General features: G+C 35.7%; 1 protein-coding gene across 2 annotated transcripts in view; it reads right to left on the bottom strand.

Annotated features, from left to right (window-relative positions):
- LOC149069930 (protein cycle-like) overlaps positions 1 to 23996 on the bottom strand; it is a 93306-nt gene that overhangs the window by 9157 nt on the left and 60153 nt on the right. For both annotated transcript variants that reach the window (XM_089250259.1, XM_089250258.1), the window contains exons 3-11: positions 18098 to 18267; positions 14034 to 14125; positions 11604 to 11693; positions 8843 to 8957; positions 8433 to 8606; positions 6571 to 6733; positions 4960 to 5066; positions 3561 to 3711; positions 325 to 1064 (exon numbers count right to left, since the gene is read on the bottom strand). In XM_089250259.1, coding sequence (XP_089106385.1) covers positions 325 to 1064; positions 3561 to 3711; positions 4960 to 5066; positions 6571 to 6733; positions 8433 to 8606; positions 8843 to 8957; positions 11604 to 11693; positions 14034 to 14125; positions 18098 to 18267 — 1802 coding nt within the window. The remainder of the gene's footprint in view (positions 1 to 324; positions 1065 to 3560; positions 3712 to 4959; positions 5067 to 6570; positions 6734 to 8432; positions 8607 to 8842; positions 8958 to 11603; positions 11694 to 14033; positions 14126 to 18097; positions 18268 to 23996) is intronic.

Raw genomic sequence — 23996 nt, 5'->3', positions numbered from 1 at the left:
GATTGTAAGGGGAGCCCCACATCCCCGAAGTGACAGTTTTCTAAGCAATGGATAGTGATGCCTCTCCCTGAGTGAAATTTTGGGTTATAATCTCACTTAAGTCCTGTTTACATGTGCAATATTGTGATAGCATTGGGAGTTCTAGCACCTGTTTGAGGACTTTTTTCCCTAGTAAGGAAACAAATGGAGAGCAGGAATTGGTGAAAATTCTTGAAGCAGGTTTTGAACCCGCTTTTTCTATTTCCCATGTAAACAAGGCTTCAAAGAGTCAAATTTAAATTAAACACATTTTTTTACAATTGGTATATAAGATTTTTTGCTCACCATCACAAACAACTGACTTTGACCATAGTCTCTCTGGAATTGCAGGGATATCTCCCACAGATGCAGAAGATGCTGGAGATGATGTATCTATATTGCCTTGAACAAATACACCAGCCTCGATGTTCGACTCAGCACTGAAATTGCTATCGGCAGTCTGGAAAGTTTGTGATGCGGAATTCAAACAGTAACTGGACAAACTGTTGCAGACAACATCTCCGTTTTGTAACATGGCAACCAAATCACTAGGTACCTCTACAGATGATGACGATGATGTATCTTGAACTGAATACGTCACATCTACATGATCAGCTGCAGAACTTGTTGGACTTGGGGTACAAGTATCTTCCGATTGCGGGCTATTGGCACTGAGACTGCTCTCAGTCAGTGGAGAGTAGCTGGACATCATCTGACCAGATAAATCAGTTTCCAGAGAAATCTTTTCGTACAAACTTTTGCTGCACACACCTGTCACCGGGTTCCCTGCCACACTCTTTGTTTTTTGGTGTCCACTTCCTTTTGTTTTGACTTCATCACTGGTGTTTGAGGGACCAATGCTACATACATCCATGCTGACCGAACTCGCAGATGCATCAAGCTCAGGTTTTTCTGTCTTGATTTCTATAATCGGTAAAGCTTTCATGTTTTTGATGGATTCATATAAAGCAGTTGTGCAAGTTTCCTGGATGTGTGGAGTGAAGCGTTCAATGAATTTCTTCAACTCCTTTTCACCTTCTTCATCACTAAGAATTTAAAGAAAATCATAATTAAAGAAGAAAATATGAAAAAAAAATGTGCACAACAGTGATGATTCAAAAATTACTTTTCCCCCAATTAGTGAACAAACGAGAAGTGGCAGCTTCTTGTCCTAAATTCTGGATTTATGGCAAAAATTATGATTATTATAGTCGTGCCTTGGCTAACAAGGATAATTCATTCTGAAATTACATTCAATAGCTGAAATGAAATTTCCCATTGGTTTCTATGGAAAATCATTTATTTCGCTCCGGCCCAAAATTTGAAGATAAGGTTTATAAAACACCAAAAGAGCACTGTAAAAAAAGACATAAATTGATCGAAGGCTAAAATGAACAGCTAAGAGATTGGAAAAATTTTAATTTGACAGGAAGTTAGGGTGCTGAAGACAATTTTATTTCACTCTATGTACATAACCACAACACCAGCTATATTCTACTGAAGCTGGTGTTGATGCACAACCCAGTTAAGTTCATAAATGTCCCTCTCCATTTATGATTTGGTCAGCTCATTTCTGTGCATAATACAAGCAGATTGAAGAAGATGCCCCTAGAATGTCCAGACTTTTCAGTCTGATGCTCCAAGACTTGCACTGAAAAAACGCATGCTCTAAAAACATAAGCTCTTTTTTTTCATTGCATTTTCTATTAGCTGAATCTTTCATTCTATATGGAAAAGTTCAAAAACTTTCAGAAAGAGAAGTGAAGGTACATCTGTAAAAAGATTTTGAGGTGGACATGAGTTAATCGGGCTTGGGTGGCTATAATTATGATAATGATTAAAGCTAATATTAATCTAATGATGCAGCTGTTTTAAGTTAGTACATGCATTCATATCAAAGAAAATGTTCATTAGCCGAGGCGGAAAAATCATGAAGAAAATCTTCATTAGCTGAAAAATTTGTAAGCAGAGGTATTCATTAGCCGAGGTATCACTGTATTATTATCTGGATTATGACTAAATTCTTTTGTATTTTAATGTGGTACTAGTAATCTACTGTTTTCATTAGTCAAATTATTTTTACATCACATCTACACCATAAAAAAATTAATAATAATCTTTTATCAACGTGACATAGATGCAACAGTAAAAAATATAGTACAATAGCAGTGTGTTTGACCACCACTTTCCCCAAATAAAAATTATTGTTTAGGTCCAGCAGTTCCATTGGCAATATTGTTTAATGTAAATTGTGAAAATTCATACTTTTCTTTAAACATTTTATTCTGATGTGGAAGACACATGGCAGCAATAATAATGATGGGCACTATTTCCCAAGTGGACTCTGAAGACTTATAAAAACCTGCGTTACTAACTACCCCTTTCTCTCTCGTCAATTTCTAACTACCAAGACCATCTCTTTTTGGTGCTAGACCCTCACATGCAAAACATATCACTGAACTGTAAGATACAAAAGATTCAATTCAGTCCTGTGCATAAGGTGACCATATGATCCATATTTTATGGGACAGATTTTTTTTTAAAAATTAATTAATATGTCTTCATATATATTTCTTTTTTAATTTTATCAAATTCATTCGACAAACAGTAATTCAATGGTATCAAGTTGGTATCAAATATGTATTAGGAATTAAATTAAAGACCTAAAATTCTCCTTGACCTAAAAAGAGGGAATTTATTCTGTAAATGATGGACAAGGTTCTTAATGTTTCCCTAAGACTATAATTTTTGGCATCATTAAGATCATCAAGAGATGTCTATCCCTGGATACTGAATTTGAAGATTCATTTCACGTTCAAGACTTTCCAACAGCTGACTGGCCAATTATCTCAGCTTATACAGCCTGCCAGGCACGACTTTGTTTTGAATTTCAATTTGATATGACATCTGTATGTCTAGGAAAATGTAGGTGGACAGGAGGCAGCGAGTAATTTAATTGGTCCCTGCTGATTTTGTTAGTGGCTATGGAATAGAGAGTGTCTGTACTTCAGAGCCAGGATCCATGTCCATAAAATCAGTGAGACAACCAATCAGATTTGGTAATATGTAGAATTCTGTTTAGACCAGTGTTTCCTAAAGTGGCAATATTGTCTCCCCCCCCCCTCCCCCGAGGGTGATGGAAAGGTACGGGGAGGGCGATAGAAGATATAGGCAAATCCATAAGACCCTATGGATTTGCTTGAGTTGGGGGGGCGATGAGAGAAATTTTTTTTATAAAGAAGGGAACGATGGAACAAAATGTTTGGGAAATTAAGACTTAAACGATTATATGGAAAAAAGAAATTGATATTTTTGACATTTTCACAGCAAGAAACATCCAAATTAAATACATTAATGCAAACACAAAATGAAAAGATAATTTTTGTAGCCCTGTGTGACTGAAATTTTTTTTTAGCTGAAGCTTAAAACGCAAAACGTTGGATACAGCTCTAAAAAATAATGTTTTTACGTGCACAGCTCTAAAAAATAATGTTTTTAATGCCTAAACATTCAGCACTAAACTTGATAAAAATAAAACCTACCTCAACTGTTTATTAACACACACAAAGTGGTCTATCTGCCCTCCGGTTTTCACAAATTGAAGATAACCTGTAGTTTTCAAGTATACACATCCTTCGTTACGCATTCGAAGCCTGTACACAATCATACCAGTTCCACCTTCATTTGAAAACACTAGAAAATAAAATTTCAGAAAAATATTCACGTATTTATCAATTTATTTTATAACGACAAGATAACATCTTTGAAAAGCATATCATACTGGTAAGTCGAAATAAAGAAAGATTGAACTAAGAAGATGGCATATTATGCACTACAACTGCCATTCACCCTTTAACCCATTAATGTTCAGATCACCTACTAAGAGTTGGTGATGGGGTATGTTCAGAGCAGAGGATCTTAACCTTTTGTGATTCACCCCCCCCCCCCACATCCCTGTGACAATAAAATAAAGGCCATATACCCGTTTACAAAATAATATTCAGCAAATAGTTGTAAAAACGAGTTGATTTTTTTCTTCACCAATGCTCACAGTCCCCCACCCGCCCTGAAGTCTCTCCAGGGACCTCCATGGGGATCTGTGGACCCCTGATTAAGAATCCCTTGTTTAGAAGCTCTTGTGGGAAGTAGAGAAGATGAAAGCTTAAAAATGAAGCAGGAACAGGAAAAACAAATCTATATGTTCTAAAAGTAGTCGTTATTTGGATAAGCCTACCTGGCACATCTCATCGCTATGAATGTTAACGCTTAAGTGGTTCCCATAAATCTGTGAGCCAGTGTTGAGAATTTTTGACTTAAAACTCTTTTTATCTCAATTACCTGAATATATCATCTGTAAAGAACATTGCCAAACATAATTTTTAGTGCTCTTGATAAATTTCACTACCTACAAAACTAGCTACTACGTAACATGCCATCTTACTACACACAACCCCCCCCCCCCGCCACTATATGCATTGTGTTGTGTACATTTCATTATGTGACATGTTATTGCAGTTTATTCTTTTTAAGAATTTTCACCTCGTAATTTTTTTGATGTGAGCAGAGAACACAGAAAACTCAAATTTTGTTTCAAAACTGGAAATTCAGAATTGTAAACTTGGGATGGTGAAGGTAGTCTATAGATTACCTTAACCAATTTATTCAATATATTCATAGGACACTTCGAGCAAGAGGGAGAAGTCAGACGCTTATGCTAGGGCTGTGCATCCCATATGTAGGGTCCAGTAGAAAAATAATGTTGAGGGTCAGTCACAACTACTGAAAAAACATAGTCTGATGCCTGGGGTAAACATTCATTTTGATATATTTATGTAGGAATGTTCTCTCCACTTGTTAATGCAATATTCCTTGAAAGACTGGTTATATTTGAGTTGACCAGTTGCAAAACTCGTCAAGTGCCAAGAAATAGAGGAAACTTACTGAGCCTATGTGCAAAAAGAGCTACTGGAATATCCTCTTGTAGAATGTATTCATATGCAGACAAACCATAAACTTCATGCGGAAGATGGCCAGTGATAGTTGATAACCTGTTACGAGAAAACAAGAACGTTATTGTCATTTCAAAATCTCACATAAAAATACTGAGTCTCTTCAGAAACATGAATGATTCACACTTTTCAGGCAAGAGGAGAGCAATTTGATTGAAATGAAACAATATGCACACAAGTTGCTAAAACCAATGATGACAAAGTTTTCAGCTACAATGGAACTTTGGCCTGTGAGCATAATTTGTTCCATAGATATATTCAATCATAATGCACTTATACAATAACACCGAAGTAAACAAGAACACAGAAGTAAACTCCTCCATAAGAGATAATGGTAATTCAAATGATTTGTTCAACAAACGCCAGCCACAGTTGTTTTCAAAGATTAGCAAGTTGATTTATTTTATATTATTGTATTTTTACTTCTCTATATATTAAAGTCTCAATAATTTTAGGAATTATACAAAAAAAAAAAAAGCAAAGCTCCCCACTTGCACTAACACCCAACAGGAAGGTGAGAAAAAGTTTTACGACATTATGCGAATTCCTACATTCAGTGGTGTACTGACAAATCGGCCCATGGGGCGGGTCAGCCAAAGGGTTCTCATTATTATGCATATCAATACAGTATTTTTTTTCCACTTGGGTCTTTCATTAGGAACAATAAAAGCAGTCCCAAAGAATACAATACAGATCAGTTCACATTTGCACAACTTTGAGGTTCGAAAGTCAGCCGATCTCCCCATTAAAAAGTCTTGTCACAGAGAGCAGCAATAGGCCTAAAATGATACAAATATTCAATCATTACACTTACTTAACTTTGGAAATATAGATGGCAGCACTGAAAAATTGGACAAAACTGTATACACACTTAGACTGTTAGGTACACACACTTTCAGCACAACTAATTTGATAGTAAATTGCCATGGTGATAGACCAGAGTGTTGTGATTGATTCGAAAGAAAGACCCGAAGAATGCTTGACCTGACATCAGAACTTGTTAAGACAGTTGTGCTTACCTGATGCTCAACAGAACAATGATAATACATAAAGTGCCTTACAGACTAGTTCTCATCTAGGAGGCTTTGGTGTACTGTATTTGTAATAAGAAAATTTTCTAGTTTATTTGAGTCGAAAACTGTTAAAACTTTACAATTTTTTGCTAGTCTTGCAAAACATTCATAAACCAAGTTACCCATAATTCAAAGTTTTACTGTATATTTATTTGACATTTTTCTGAGTCTGGTACACAATTTTCTTTGGTTCAGTTAATTAATAGAATGTGACCATTTAAAACAGTGGCACCCAAACTGTGTGTTGCTCGTCCTGGTGAAGCAGTTACTGAGAATTAGCTATTGGACAACTAAATTGTTTGTGAATTTTAATTGTTTTCTACTTAACTAACCTAACCTCACTTTAATTGTTAGTTAGACATGTGTTTCAACTTAATTACCATGGAAACATTGATACACAAAGGGCGGTGGGTGAACCAAAAAAGTTTGAGAACTAAGTCATTCAATAACAGACCTAATCAAAAAATTACCTGTGGTCAGAGAAAACTATTGTTCCATCGGGAGAATGCCTCGTAACATACTCATCCTCGATCATATCAGTTAAGGAAAGCTCGTTGTAGGGATTAGAATGGACGACTCGAGCAAATGCTTTGAGAACTGGATTCAAAGGTGCACATGATGATGATGATGAAGCTGTAACCAGTGAAACTTTTAGAGTTATAAAATAATTTAAAAGTTAAAATAAAATTATGAAAAACACAAAATTATTCAAGTAAATAGGTAAAAAAGATCAAAATACACAATAAGTTTTCTAAGCATTATTAGTTGGCACCCTAACATAGCACAAGAAAAAATGCATGCAATATGCTGAAATTTTAAATTAAACATATACAAACCACTAATTAAAAAATTTTCAACTGAACATTCGAATTGCATTTGCAAATTTTACAGATTTTAAAGTGTTTTTATTTTATATTTTTCAAAGAAGTTGACATGTCTCTGCTCCCAATATGCGCTAAGAGGTCTGGGGCAAAGCTGACAAAATTTTGCTGACTAGGAAGGGGGTCTGTGTTTTGCAGACTTTTGCTAATAAGGGGTAAAAAATGGCTAAAAATCTGCTGACACGATACTTGAATGGCCCCAAAAAGTTTAAATGAGAGATCACTGTATATATATATATATATATATATATAAAATTGATTTCTGTCTGTCTGTGTGTGTGTTCTCTATACAAATCTACAATTTTAGATCGATCGTCCCCAAATTTTGCGTATATACCAAATGAGACCCGACTTGAATGATAGGCTACTTTAAAATTCCGTCGGAGCAGGGCAAGTGCCCCAAATGGGCAAAAAACTGTCGGGCAACAATGGTTTTTGGGCCTCAACAATCACTTTCCGAACGTTTACTTTGGTTACAGTGGTTCCCTAGCAATGCGTTTCAGATGTGTTTTATGCCTTTACAATGGTTTGTCACTTCTTTAACACTGCCAGTATATATATGTGTAATAGTTTCTGCCTTTATAATGGTTTGCCACATTTCAATACACCCAGTAATGAGGCTTTATGAATAGACGTCATCATCAGCATCGCTTTGAGGGTCAGGAAAAGGGTAATCCTCATAGAAATCAATGTTATAATTGCCGATTCTACTGTATAAATGCGGAAATTTGGTGGGGTTTTCTGTCACATCAATAATTTTAAAAATTGTATTGAATTCTCGATTTTTGAAATATTGAGTTCGCTTAGAGATATACGAAGCCCAGAAAATTAAATATAAAATAATTAGCTGTACCTACTTTTGGGTTGGATATCCATACAATAACATTGATTTCAACTTTTTATTTATATCTTCTCAAGCGTGAAAATTAATGTCTCCATATTGTCTTCTAATATTCAACTGCATGCACAAATTCACACATATAATTTAGGTTGTTTTAAAATTAGTTATGGGCCCGTAATGTACATCAAAGAAATTCTACAGCTTTAACTAAGCATTTTTGGAAGCTGAAACAGGCAGATGGATAACTTGAAGTTCGGGGGAGGGGGGGAATCAAAATACCTAGCAGCCCCTTAAAAAAGGAAAAAAAAAGTTTTTATTTTTATGTTTCTTTTAACCTAGATTTCTTTATTTCATGATTCACGCAGGAAGTCGCCGTATTGGTTAACTTAGATACGGTTTGCATGTCCCTCAAAGAAAGACGCAGATATCACGTGATCCAAAAAGCCTCATTGAAGAAAACCTGGGCAGTGCAGAGTATTATAGCTAGTATATATATATATAATTCAAAAATGAATTTTAAAAAATCTTGTTCTTAGAAAAAGACTTTTGCAGTTATTACAGGAAAACAAAATTTTAACTGGCATATCAAAGATTTAATTTGATTGCATACCTTTAGATGACAGTTCTCTCTCACTTTGATCCTGATCTTCCATTTCTGAGTCATTGTCTTCACTGGCAGCAGCCATATGCCCGACAATGTGCACAAACTGATATGTTAACACTTCTGACCTAGGTTGACTTTTCTCTCTCAGTCGACAGTAAAATGAACAACGCGCTGATTTTCCTGAAACCAGGTGAAGAAAAAAGTGTTGGGGGGGGGGGAATATAAATTTATGATAATACATATAATAGAAGTCATTTTAAAATCCAATCAACATCAATAAAAAGACTCCAGAGAACACACACAATATGGACAGACACACATACAAAAAACTTCTCTTAAATAAATTTAATAAATTGAAAGAATATGCATCTTGTTTGAAATCACAAAATTCTAGGCTTCATAAAAATATTACTGACCTTTGCTACCTCCATTTTCCATTGCGGCACTGGTCAAGGTCTTCAACTGCTCTCGAACCATTTCAGAATCAGATGGATGTACAAATGAGACAATGGAGTGCCCAATCATTTCAAGCTGTGGAGAACAAGAGAATCAGAAGAATGAAAATGTGTTATATTCTACTACTAGACCACACACCTCATAAGCTTTTTCGTTGCTAAATATAAAAGGTTTTCGGGTAAGAAACAGGAGGGAAAATAATAAGCAAGCTCAGAAAATGCTTTGCTATACATCAGTTGAAATAAACAAACAAGTAGTGGTTCAGTAGTTCACTAACACATGTCTGCAGTATAAAAAAACCAAGGGAAATATAACAGTGAATGACACAGCCTCATTCTAAGATTTGTAACAAATCAATCAATTGTAACCAGATCAATGATCTCATCGTGATCATGTGACTAATGAAATATATAAAAACTGAGCATAATAGATTATTTTTGTCACATAATTTCACACACAAAAGAGCTAATTAGAAAAGAACCTACGTAGATAATTTCCAAATGGCCATTCTTCAATGCCACTCTTGCATATCAAATAACCCATAAATTCCCTTATACACATATATATAAGGGAGGTTATAACAGTGATTATAATTAACACTAGAACAACAGCCAGAGCAGCCATTTTGGCAATTTTTGATTTTGAAAATGCTGTAATTTTGACAGTATGTAATGTACACGCTAAATTTTTTATGACTTTTCATTATTTCTACACTTTTCTCTGTGTACAAAAATTTTAATATACTGAAGATTTTGTTCAAGAAATATTGACGTTTGTACCAGAATGGCCCAAGAACAGTCATTCTGACTTTTCTTTCTTTCAAACCGAGCATAACTCTGGTCTATTGCCATGGGCAATTTACTACCCATTAAAACCTGCTACGTGTAAATTGTATATATTTTCTTGTTGGAGGCAGCAGATGTATATTTTTTTTAGGTATATTCCCTATCATTCACTGATAGCACATACAACACAATACATATTCACTAGGAACATACAGATACGAAAAAATAAAATAATGATATTTGTATAAAGCATCATGTTACTCAGCTGCGATGCAAACGCTGACAATGAAGATCATGATTTTCTATTACATCCAACCGAAAAAGAAATTTGAAATTACGAAAGTGACTGGTCTGAATAAGATAACTCAGATGAAAAGAACGAAAAAGATGCATTTTCTTTTTTAATTTGTGTACTATATATATTTATTTTTAGAATGAAATTTTAGTAGTGTGCTAGTTTTTCCCTCAATGTAAAAATTCATGGTAATTCATATAATTTTTTTAATGTCATCATCACATATTCTCAAGGGATCAGCATGATCTATCCAGAGAATTTGCTAGTGTTAGTAAACATCCATGCCCAAATCGGGATTCGAACCCAGACCTGCACAGTGAGAGGCTAGCGTCCTTGCCAGGCGGCAGTCAATATTATATGAATTACCTTGAATTTTCACATATGTTATCTATAGCATGAGTGACAACTAAATTGTCTGAGTAGAAATGACTGTGATATGCATATAAAAAGATACGCATTATCAAAATAGAGAAATGTATGATGTGATGTAAGTGCTTATCTTTTTTCCATAGTAAATCTTACCAACAGTTGCCCTCTATATTTTAAAATTTTACGTTGGAGAGCCATTTTATGGACACCCTGCATACTTAATAGGTAAATTTATTCAAAATCAACAAATTAACCATGTGAAACAGTGCTTGTTACTTTTTACTGTAACAATTTAGTGTGATTAAGTAATATATTGTACTAAAAATAAACGATCAAAATGACTGCCGTTAGCCCTTCCAAGTATAACATAAATTCTGGCCCTTCTAAGTATAACATATAGTCCGGCCCTTCTAGTGTCAAAGATCCTGTACTTTGAGTAGTCAGTGTACAGAATAGGCGCTACATGTCTGAGTAGTGTCAGTGTACTGAAACTTCTCAGACCTACGTAGCACCCATTCTGGTGAACACATTCCACTGAAACTTGGTATACATACTATATGGACTGTGTGTGTGTGTGTGGGGGGGGGGGGGGAAAGGAAAATGCAATAAAAAGTGATACATTTTTATCTGGTGGTAAAAAACTGAACTATTTTTTTATTACAAAAATCTCTCTCTCTCTCTCTCTCTCTCTCTGTCTCATTATGATATCCTGAAATTTTGGCAGCATTCAGATAAGTAGTTTTTGAGGAAAAACTACTCAGAGTACGAGAACTTTAATTATAATCACCCTGTATATAAATTAACAATTTTTTTTCACTAAAAGTTGCACTACTAGAAAGAAAAAGTTTTAGTTATTTGTTTATGCAAGGATAATTGTTTTGTAACTCAATATAATGGAGAAAAATATGAATGAAAAGTCGTATTCAAGGGGTGACTTAGGTACACTTCTCTATTACCTTGATACACCTTTCAAAGCATGTATGTTTCCGTTTCTCCCTACTGGAAATAATAATGGACTTTTTATTTTTGTCCCTGATATAATATTGTTTTTTATAACACATATATAAATACAGGGAATTATTCTTTTATATCTGCAATGCAAATCTGCTAAGATTTAAAATTAAAAAATGATTTGCAAAATTTCTTACAAAAAACAAAATACATGGTTAAATAATTCAAAAAAAATTACAAATGAAAATAACTTTATGCCTGGGATTTCTAAAAGTTTTCACTATGATTTGAAGACTTGGCATGATAGGCAGCTATACTTACATTCTGATGGCCAAGAAATTTCTCGACTGACGAGGACACATACATTATTTTGCCATTAGAAGTAGTTACAAGAAGAAAGCCTTCAACACACTGCAACGATATTAAATGAATGAATAAAATACAAAAATTAATAACAGAAAGTAGATTGCACTAATCAACTACAAAATGATGTAAGTAGCAATGTAGATGATGTAACTTGAAAGACTGGGGATCCAAACAGCAACCAAAAGAGAGGAATATAATCTTGCTGTGAGCGGCAGAACCCCTAGCCGGGATTTCCAGAACATGATGCAAAAATTCAGGATGGAAAAAGACATAAGTGTACCTGGTGCTGTTCGAGCGGCAAGCTCGTCAAATCCTGTTATAACAATGATTTCAAGGAACCAAAAATTTCATTCATGATATCTGGTCCAATAGAGAAACATTTACAGGACAGAGCCAAAAATGTTGCCTAAAAAGGTGCATTAGCAGCTTAGGCGGTGGTAGAATATCAACCCTCTTTCCCATTTGCTACACCTCGTGATTTGCACCCTGCCCCCTTTCAAAGAGCATGTATATGTTTATGCTTTTGACTGTTTCCTCTAAAAGAATTATTTGGTCAGAATAGCAAAACATGTTGCGATTCATCAAAAGAAATGTTAAAAAAAATTTTGATGCATCTGCATATCAGATGAATGTACATTCAATTATAAGTAATGCGAATAAACTGTAAATTTGAATTGATATATATTTCATTATAAAGAAATTTCAATTTATTTACATAAGCTTATCACAATTTCGTAAAATGACAAAAGCATTTTTTTATTGTATTTGCTTGCAACCAACTTTTTTGCTTGTAACGTAGATTGCAGCCTTAGATTTACTTAAATTAACTTATACCACCTTAAGATTTAACAGTAAAAAAAACTGAATACTGGAATTTTTTTTGAAAAAAATATTTTTTGACATTCATCACTAGAGACCACAAGTTCAGGCAAAATGCCATAAATGCCTTTTTTCTTGCCTATTTTCAATTTTTTTTTTTGTGAATTTTTCATGCTGTAAATGCCTATTTAGAAATTTTTCTATATTTATTCATGATTTTTTTAAAGACAATATTCTGTAGAATTTAGATATTTTTAGTATTGAGAACTTGAAAAGAGAATTTTTCTTTTCAAAATCTTCAACACTTAGAATTAATTCTTATTAGAAATCCTTCTTCCTTCTGCCCCAATTTAAACGCAAATAGGCATAAGTGCCTGAGAGAAAATAAAACTAGTGTCAAGCATAGGAGCGACAGACTTTTGATCTCTGCAATACAGCTATTCAACTTGCTGTCAAATTCGCATCACGATTGCAAGAGCTCTAAAGAAAGCACCCCATTCAGAAAAGCTGTGAGTAAATTAGAAAGTTTGTTCCTGCACAGACTTCACATAGCATGCCTTGTTCATATGCTCATTGCCCACACAGCATTGTAGATGAATAACTGACCAATGACTGTCCATCTACAATGCTGTGCCAATCTACTGCTGTCCCAATATCCCATCAGTTGGCGTCATGGCTCCAACAGGGTAGGGTGGGAGCTTACAGGACTCGCACCCTGCAACACATGCTGTTTTGCACCACCATCCTGTCTTTTTTTGCACCATAAATAAATGCAAATAAATGCACGGCAAACAACCAAAGCAAGTTATTTTAAATATACAAAAATCATCTCCAGAATTTGAGAAACATTTTCTTTTGAGTCGATGCAAACTGATAAAGTAATGTTATAGTTTTTATATAATTATTCTTTAACTAGATGTTATCTGCAGCTTTGCTCGCATGGATTTGGTAATCTGAAAATTCCCTTTCATGACCCCCTTAGAGAAGCTGAATTTTAAGAAAGCTCTTCTTAGTGAGCCTCTACATTATAAAAAAAAGACTACTGACCAAATTTCATATTTATATCTTCAGCGGTTTCAGCTCAGTGATGATGAATCAGTCAGGACATGTTATTTTAAAAGAATAGATTTCAGCCAGCACTATTTTGCATGTCAGAAAAAAAAATCTTATTAAGTGTATTTGATTTAACCAAACTTTGAGGGACTGAAAACATCTTTTCTTTGGCATAATAGTATTTACTTAGCTTATATAATGTAAATTACAATCTACTGATCAAACAGTAGATTCAGTGAGTGTAATAAAGTTTTTAGTCAGTTTTCAGACCCTGAATATTGTAGCTTTTAGTTACACTTTTCCTTTTTTCCATTTATTATAAATGCCTTCTTTAGTGCCTATTTTAAGCATTTTTAGTGCCTTTTCGTCTGCCTATTTTGACCATTTTTAATGGCTGAACTTCTGGGCTCTGTTCATCACATATATATTTCTGGAAATATTTGGAGGCATCTTAGGTCTCTTGTACCTAACAAAAAAGAAAAATTCTGAATTTAAAAAAAAAACTGTTATTACCTCTAGAATCTCTCGCATTTGCTCGTTATTGAAAAAACTAGGTCTCCACTTGAGAGAACGCTTTGATTTCTTACGATTGCCTCCTAAAAAGCCTGAAATCATACAAGAAACACATTTTTATTATAATCATCACTGCAATTACGTGAGCAATGTGGAAATTTTCGGAAAAAGAATCAACCAGCACAATGTAATCACAAATAGTAAACTCAAAAACATTGATAAATGCATCTGGAAGGTTGAAGAGACAAAGTATAATTAACCAAGATTCTGATACTTGAAAAAAAAATTTTAAAGTACGTACAATTAAATCGGATTAAATGTTACTCTGCGCACAAAGAAAAATATAGTTGTTATATCCCAGTAATAAAATTAGGCTGTCCACTTTATGAAAGTTTTGGAGGGCTAGACCGAATTATGGTTCAAACAAATTTAATCTCACTTTATGATTCCGGGTATAACTTTCTGGAAAGTACTAAATATCATCGTCTAGTTACCACTTTGGACAGCGAAGAACTTTTGCTAATTCATGATATCCTTGATTCCTTGGAATCTAATTCAAATGGGTAAGAAGCTATCAAAGAACATTTGTTGAGCCAGTACACTGAAGCCGAATGTAATAAGCTTAAAACATTCCTTCAAGGTATTCAAGTATAAGTGCATTTCATGTCTTCTATAGGGGGATAAAAACCCTCCTGCTTACTATGTGAGATGAGAAGTTTGGCAAATGTGTGTGTGTTGTGGTCAATTATCAAATCAGTTACTTAAAACATTGTGGTTAAATAATTTGCCCATTACCTTTCAGCAGATTTTGTCTGTTAGTAATGATCATCTACCAAAACTTGACTGAAATGGCCAATACAATACAAATACAAAGCCACAACAGGCAGAATACCCAATGAGGTGGCTGAGAAAAAGATCCCCATGACAAACATGGAATAGCTAATGTTACTGTCTATCAGCGAGAGACTAATTCAGTGTCAACAGATCATGGGCCAGATACAAACTTTCAATCCACTTCCTTCTTCTCATCACTAAAAATAACTGAATACAATGACGGTCCATTTGACATAAATTTGCAAACTCACTGTAATCTTTGTGTTTAGGTTACAAAGCTTATTATTTTTTTTTTTAAATACTCTATTGCATCCGTTTCCTCATTATATACATATAAATAGTATTCATTGACACTGAGAGTGCAGATAGACTTTTAATTTGTTATGCAGTCATCCTTTGTATGGACGCCAGTCTTTAGATTCTTCATTCTTATATCATCTCTTTTAACTGCAGCGCACTGTCTTTCTCATCGCGTTTGGCACTATATATATAACACCTGCAGATAATAATTGGTAGATACGCATTTTAGACTGTTGTAAGAGAGCTGCAATGTTCAAAAAAGTCTTCTCTTCAGATTTCAACTCCCATATTCTGCTTACTTCTTTAGAATTGCTCTCTGTAGCTCGCAGCATCTCAAATAACTGATGCTATCATATGGAGAACATAAATACTGAACAACTGCGACATTATTTGTGATGAACTTGCATATTTCAACAACTAATTATGAAAATTCTTTATTGTGTCTAAATTTTTGTGCACATGAATTTGACTCCTTTTCACAGAAACTTATTTTTAATACAGATTACAGCACTATTTCTGATATCCAAATGTTCAAAAACATTTTTCAGATACAAGGAGACATATCCGTTAATCCTTATCATTCACTACCTATAATTAAATTTTTCTTTCAATTTAACGGTAAATTTCATAAGTGTCTTAAACTTTTGCAGCACACTGTCCTTATTAGACTGCCTCAAAAGCACAAAAAAAAAGGAGGAGGATTTATCCTTATACAGTAAAACCTGTCTTTAATGGAATCACAAGGGACTGAGATTTTTTTCTGTTGAACATAGGTGTGTTTCCGGTTAATAAAGGTTCAATTGCCGCCTTGACAGTCAAGTGGTTAAGGAGCTAGCCTCTGACTGTGCAGGTCTGGGTTCAAATCCTGGTTCGGCATGGATGTTTCCTAACTCTAACAAGTTCTCTGGATGGATCATGCTGATCCCTTGGGAACATGTAAGGATCAATTTAAAAATAATAATAATGTATAAAATTATGTAACAATCTCGTATGCAATTCAAATAAAACAAATTAATTGAAAATAAAGTAAACAATTTAGGTAAAATAAAGTAATGTATATTATTTACTCTATAATTAAAAAATGTTTCTCGATTTTCACAGCATCTCTTATTCACCCCACACTGTTCATCTGAATTGATGACATTTACGCTCATTTGACTTTCTGTAAAATTTTCAATGAGGGTATAAATATCTGTCGTGTCAGGTTGTTTTTACATTGTTATCTATGTTTATGTTACCAGTGCCATAAGTAAGATTTTTGTGGTGGGGATGATTTTTCTGCCCCAACTACTGTAAAATTTGATGATTTTATAACAGTGGTTTTTGTTCTTGCCTAAAATTTTCCACCTCCTAACTTGTGCAGCAAGATCAATTGTCCCTTATGCCATTTTTCATTTAATAAAATTCTAGATGCACCCATCTCTCGCGAACGCTTCAATATCTCCTTGAGATAGGAAGCAGGGTGTGTTTGGTTCTTCAATGTTAAATGTCCCCCTTCACTTCCCTCTAATTCCAATCCTATTCAGCACTGCGATCATGGAAAGCAGCTTGTGTACAATTTTGTAAGTTTTTCATATCATTTGGAAATCCAACTCTTACAGATTTCTTCTGTAGAAAAGCCTGCTTTTTCAAACAAATTCTGTTACAATTTCAGAAAGCAACTGCTACACTACATATGGCTTTTTAAAACCACAGCATCGAGTACAGAAACGGTTTTTGTTAATATAAGGGTGGGTGAAGTCGAACTCACATTGCCAAAAGATTGCAAAAGAAATTCGATAGAGCACTTTAACATTTTGTTTTCGAGAGAATCGAAGTGTTTGTTTGAAATTTTCCCATTAAGAGAGTATAATTTTCCTTTCCGTTTTAGACAGGTTCCGTTTAACCCAGGTTTTTTAATGTTTATTTTGGCATTGAAATCACGGGACCAAGACTTTTTCTATTGAAGACAGGTTACCACTTAATATAGGTTCTGTTAAAGGTAGGTTTTACTGTATAAGCAACATTGTAGCAAGGTTTCATTGTGTGACTGAGTGTACTTCTATAATAAATAGTGAAGTGAGAGCTACTCAAGTTATTCCTTGTAAAGAATGTACAGTATGTGTATTTCATCTTGTATACATAATATATGTATGTGTGTGTATATAAGGGTGATTATAAAAAAACTATCCCGACATATGGGCCCCTAACTATCATACCATTCACAGAAACTGAATGAAATTTTGGCATAAGGTATTTTGATGTATGCGCTCAAGAATGATATGGATAACAACAGTGTCACTCTAACAGTTACGGTTACAGTGAGAAAATTTCGAAAATATCAAATGGCAACACCAAGTTTTTTGTTTTGGAATGTGATCTCCATTGTGAAAAACCCTAAATAGCGTTCGAACGGCAACTGTAGCATGAAAATCACCGGCGGTAGATAGGCTAAAAGTGAGGACAACCAATAAGGACAGAGAAGCAGCATAAAATAAAGCATTTTATTGTGTTCCGCAAATTTTCCACATGACCTTGTGGAGGACTAATCAGGCTGGGATCTCAGCTGAAGAAACGGTGTGAGAATGAAACGAACATTAATGCTCTGGTGCACAGCAAAGTCCTTTTTACTTTTTCCTTGCCTAGCTCCGGGGATTTTCATGCTGCAGGTGCCATTCCAACGCTATTTAGTGTTTTTCAGTATGGAGATCGCATTCCAATACAAAAAACTTGGTGTTGCCATTTGATATTTTCAAAATTTTCTCACTGTAACCGTAACTGCTAAAGCGACACTGTTGTTTTCCATATCATTCTTGAGCGCATAACTCAAAATACCTTATGCCAAAATTTCATTCAGTTTCTGTGAATGGTAAGATAGTTAGGGGCCCATATGTCGGGATAGTTTTTTTATAATCACCCCGTATATATAAGCCAGCGTTAATTCAACATACTCTGTGATATCCTGAGATGCGCAGCGCTCAACCTCAATATGCTTGTTTTGTCCAAGCGCTTGGACGCCATTGATACCATGGGCACAATTGTTGCAAGCTCTGTGATGAAGCCGTTCAGTTTGTCACGCCTCTGCTTCTCTGCTAGATTCCTCTGAAGCCTGGTAGAGTTGCTAAAAGTAAATAAAAAACACAAAATTATATACAAAATATGTTAAAAAAACAGATTTCACTTTATGTAATACTGGATATTTTTGATTACTGAATTTCTGGAAGAAGCACCGCCATGTTTATGTGCTTAGAAGAGCTATTTAAAAGTGTAGTCTGCTGATGTAACACCTATTTTCCTTATTTATCCACAAAATTTTATTCCAAAACCTTCAGCAATAAAACATTGATACTGCTAGTGTTATTATAACAATTAAACCATACACACACCTCGTAAACATTCATTCGAGGAATTTATAAAGCATTGGTACATGCCAGAAAGTGTTATGAGCCTAATGCATAGAATCTTTTTGTGTTCCCCAGACTCTTTGTTGTGCCAATGAAATGAATGCCACAAACCCCCGGCAAAATCAAAATGAAGGCCTTGGACCGCTTCACAGAATAATAATCAGTATGAAACATAATGAAAAAAAAACAATAATTTAATTGTTTTATCACACAAACTCACGGGTTCCCTGGAATCTCCCCAAAAATGGAAGCCAGGAATTGATGGAAAAGCAGGCATGTCATCTAAAGAGTATCATGCCCCCTTCCTGGGCCAAGTGATTTTTCTGAAGCCCTCTACCAGGCAATTTTCGGAAATTTCAAACAGTTCTCATTTTTGTGAGGTCCCTTCTGTTAAGGCTCCCAGCCCATGCCCAGATGAGTCCATGTGTTAAGACGGCACTACGCAAAAGTCACATTAAGAACCCATGCCCAGACATATTTATGATGCCACAGTTACCGGTGTTTTCTTTGTTTTGCTTGAGGGAAGTGCTACTACTGCTATTACTTTAACTGTACATGCACCTCATAAATATTCCTTTTAGGGATTTCTAATTAATTGGTACATGCTGCAACGTGTTTTGTGTGTGTATACATGTGTGGCCCTAACACATTACTGTTGTTCGAATTATACTTGTTTTGTGTTGATGGTGCAGTCACCTGACTTCCATATGTTGAAGTCAAAATGCTAATTCCTGAATTTTCATGTTATATAAGTATCATACTGGAGGCCCAGTTGCTCTATGCGGAGTGACTTTTTTAAATGGGAGACTAGCTCGGCGTTCATGCCTCAAAATTTGGAAACCGCAGAAAACCCAATTTCAGTCGACCACCAGCTCCACAAGTGCTGCCATCTGCTTCCCATATTGGAAGTGAAAGTGGCAAGTGCGTACATTTTCGTATTGAAGTGATACTAATTTCGTAACTTTTGGAAAGGAACAAGTCAAGACCTTTTCACACCATTGAAAAGACACATTCGCCACAAACCTGATCAGTTTCAGATTTGATCCGGAAATCTTCTACAAGTGCGGCGCTTATGTCGCGTTTCCGACCAGTTTCAGCTGCTATTAGTCAAATTTTCGCGTTATGGCACTTACTCAGCAACACGGCGTTTCTTCCATAAATTCTCTTACCAAAAGTTTCTTACCAAAAACAAAATTTGCACATCGAGAATTTTTTGACCTCACATTGACCGAAGCATATCAAGCTCATCAAGATATCACCGCGACATATGCCGATGGCCACGACTGCAGCGCGACTTCTTGGGGCCCCGGGGCAGACATTTTTTATGGCCTTTCTGAAAAGGGTTATTATTATGCAAAATAAGTGCACAATTTTTGTGGAGGCTCCATTCAGCTCGGGGCACTGGGTTGCCCCAGCCTAGTTACGGGCCTGCCGACGGCAACAAATCAGCTTCAGGTTGGTCATCCACCGTCCTACGGTCTTGCGCATATACGAGACTTGTTTTCGCTCGTGGTAGCTGCCAGTGAACGTAGTACGCATTGTCTCAAGACACTATTTCACCAGCGATATACTACGAATACAATAGCTGTATTTCGAAAAAAAAAACTTAGAAGTAATACGTAATTCGAAAAAGAGTGGGCACAAATAAAAATATGCCGTAAATAGAACTAGAGATATGTACATGAAATACAAATCATGGGATTAGGAAACGAATATATATAAAGATTATAAAAAATCCACTTGAACATCTCTTTCATGTTTTTCTCCCAATTCAGAACGATCTAACAAATCCCACTCTCTCATAGTGGAAGAAAAAAAAAAAAACACGCTACGTATAAAATTTTGGCGCGTGTATGCATTCGCTTGTATGCTATTTATAGCAAATCGTAAGCTCCGGAGTATATTTATTGCGACCGTTCGCGAAGTTAACGACATCCGCTAACATAAATGTTATAGTACAATATAATATAAAACTCGGCTCCGGACGGGAAAAAAAACGGAGAGAGACCCCATTTCTCTCTCGTCCACAAAAACCTTGCCAGACCTCTTTCTCTCTTTCTTTGTATATAAGGAAGACACACTTCAACTTAAAAATAAGAGCCCTAATAACACCCACGGAAAGCGGTTCCATCATTCTAATCAAGACCTGATTATTAGGAGCGATTGGGAAATGGGAGCAAGAAATTTCTGCGGTATTTCCAGGAAGCTAATGCATGCTCACATGTACATGTGGAAGAAATTTTTTTTTTATATCTAGCAGCAAGACCCCTTTCTACTTATTAAACTGACTTATATGGAAATTTATAGTGTAATTTTTTTATAAATAAGGGGTGGATCTTTAGACCCCTGAGCAAGATACCTGTCGGCCTTCCTCTTATGGGTGGCTCTACTCTTTAAAAGTATATATATATATATAGCCACACACTTTCACCAACTGTATTTCACTTTTTTGTTTTTCATACGTTTCTGCGGCTACCTCAACTAACCATGGCTCCCCTTTTGCTTTATATTTTCACACCCGTGACCCCAACTCCCAGAATATCCGAGGCGCTATATGACCTCCAGTTGAGGATCACTGCACCATCTGATTGTATTACAAGTTTAACGCCTTTAACGAGCACTCATAAAGCAAATTCGGTGAATACAAGCAATTTTTTTTCGTGAAATTCAACAAGCAAAAAGAACAATCTAATGCAGAGCTTGACAAATCGAAAAGAATTCAGGCGACAAAAATATTGGGCGCCATTTCCTAGGAGCCAAGCATTTCACCCCTCACCATTTATGAAACTTGATGATCATTTTTCATATAAGACGCATCATTATGAAATCAGAAAATTTTGTGTCCACTTCAAACTCTGATTTAGCACCCAAATTAGGAAAATTTTAGGCGCCAATATGATTTCATAGTCACCACGGCGCCTAGGATTTGTAAAGCATTGACCTAATGCATTACAGTTTTCTTAAGAGCTTAATGAGTCCACAGGTAAAGTGTTTTTTTCTGAGGCCCTCTACCTGGCTAAAAATGCCAGTAGTAGGTGATTGCCCCGCCCCCTTAACAACCTATGTTCAACTGCGATAAATGCAGTTTCTAAACTGCATTTATCGCAGTTATCAAACTGCATTTATTAACACTTTCGATTCATCCAAGACTAAAAAAATGAAAACTCACTAACCACAAACAAATTTCAGCAACATGTGTAAATAAATGCCATCATTCTGCTTTATACACCACAGCCAGCAAAAATATCCGGTGCCGCCCGGGTTTTCTCCATATACTGGGTATAAGAAAATCGACAAACCACTAAAAAGGGATAAACATTTCTGAAACGCATTGCTTGGGAACCAGTGTAGAGGACAAAGAACCATTGTTGCCCGACAGTTTTTGCCCCTTTCGGCATTCGCCCAGCTCTGACGAACTTTTAAAAAGTTTTATTATCGTTCAAGTCGGGCCGTGTTTGGTAAGTATATACAAATTTCAGAGACGATCGCTCTAAAATTATAGACTTGTATAGAGAACATACACAGAAAGGCAGAAAATGAATTTTTATACATATACATGTCAAGTTAATGCCAGTGCATGTAAATGAATTGGCGCTACTCTGGCATTATTGCATTTGTCAAAAGACTTTTGAGAGCTACTGTGTTTACGCAAATTTCATGATGCTGTTCATAATTTTTTAGTCTTCAATTTTTTATCCATTTCACGAATAACGGTTAATACGAACAAATGTTTGACCTTTTACCATTTCTCGTATCAACAGAGTTCGACTGGAGATGAATAGCGAAAAAAAAAACATAATAGATTCTTAAAAATCATGCATGTCATATGGAGAAAGCCCTTTTCCATAAGCTTCCACGTCATACAAATCGTGTGAATGCGCTCCAACTATCGGCTGCGGTGGTATGGAGGTAGGTTTATCATTGTCCCGTAACGTGAGTGGTGCTTACTTTCCGGCCAAATACAATAGCCGATTTCTTTATATTTAGTTCTTTCTCCCGCTTTGAGATGATAATGTACGTTTCTTCCATTGTACAAACATAAAAACACTGACAGGGTACTGGCATGTTCAACAACAACCAAACAAGTACAACAAATACAAAATCGCCTCCAAACCATTCAGTAACACAAAAACGATATGAAAATTATATCAATACAACGAAAACAATGAACGTCATTATTAATACAACACAGAGTCCTTAAGCTACACGATAATTTTAATCTAGAATATCGTTTTCCCCAAACTTTTTGTTCCATCACTCTCTTAATTAGAATTTTTTTTCTCTCGTTGCCCCCCCCCCCAACTCAAGTGAACCCATAGTATCTTATGTTAAATCCATTTCATCGCCTACCAAGGGGGCGATACTTCCCACTTTCCGAAACACTGATCTAGAACTAATTATATTGATGTTTTCAAAACTTTAGTAGCCATGGGTTTACATAAAGGGTTTTTTGAAATAAGATTCTTTCGTGTCACCAGTCTAACATCAAAACACGGGGGACATCAAACAGGATTCATCAATTTAGTGTATATATATATAATAGAGTATTAGTGATCTCTTACTTATGCGCTGGTGCATGGAACAGATGCGTAAGTGAAACAGGCGTAGTAAAAACATTCCAATTACAATACACTACATGACAAAACAAAGTTGTATATTGTATTATACCAGTGTTCCTACTATTTCAGCTTCAAAAGGGAGCGTTATGATTTGGGGCTGATTTAGGGTCAGCAATATAAGGTAGCAACAAAATCAAGCCAGCTTGTGTTGAGTACCTCAGCATACTTATTTGTCAAATTCATCCATCAATTCACCATTTCATCATTCACCGCCGAAAGCAATGGTATGTTCAAAATGCATGTACAGATCTTGGACTGCATGGCTGAAGATGAACATTAATGGCTGAAAGAGAATGAGGCTTGAATTCTTTGATTGAACGCCACAAAGTCCAGATGCATCCAGTCGATGCATCTTTAGGAGAGTGCACTTTAGTGATATGGAACAGCACCACAAGTCACTTAAATGTGATCCGCGGCATATTTACAGATCACTTAAACCATCTGGAAATGTGCCGCGGGTCGCGTGAGTGAACTGTTAATATGCCGCGGGCAACTTCAGTGATGTGGAAAGGTGCTGCAGCCCGTTTGAACCCGCTTCAATGATTTGTAAATGTGCCACAAGCCACTCAATTGATCTGGGAATGTGCCATGGGCAACGTAAGTGATAGAAAACTGTACCTCAAGACACATGATATATTCACAGCTGTGAATATGGTTCGAGTCCTTTAAGTGGTTTGGAAAGGCGCCACTTAGTTCATTTCCACAAAATTAGGTTTGAGGTCGCGTCATGGGCGGAGATACGCCCCCCCCCCCCCCAGCGTCAAAGGTGAAGTTGACTGATCTAATGTATATATGAATTGACATCATCATCATCGTGTCCCCCCAGA

Source organism: Pholcus phalangioides, unplaced genomic scaffold (genome assembly GCF_987345545.1).
Source record: "Pholcus phalangioides strain wild (caught in Gottingen) unplaced genomic scaffold, Ppha-v1.0 ptg000022l_1, whole genome shotgun sequence".
Taxonomy (NCBI): domain Eukaryota; kingdom Metazoa; phylum Arthropoda; class Arachnida; order Araneae; family Pholcidae; genus Pholcus; species Pholcus phalangioides.
This window is presented reverse-complemented; position numbering and strand designations above follow the sequence as displayed.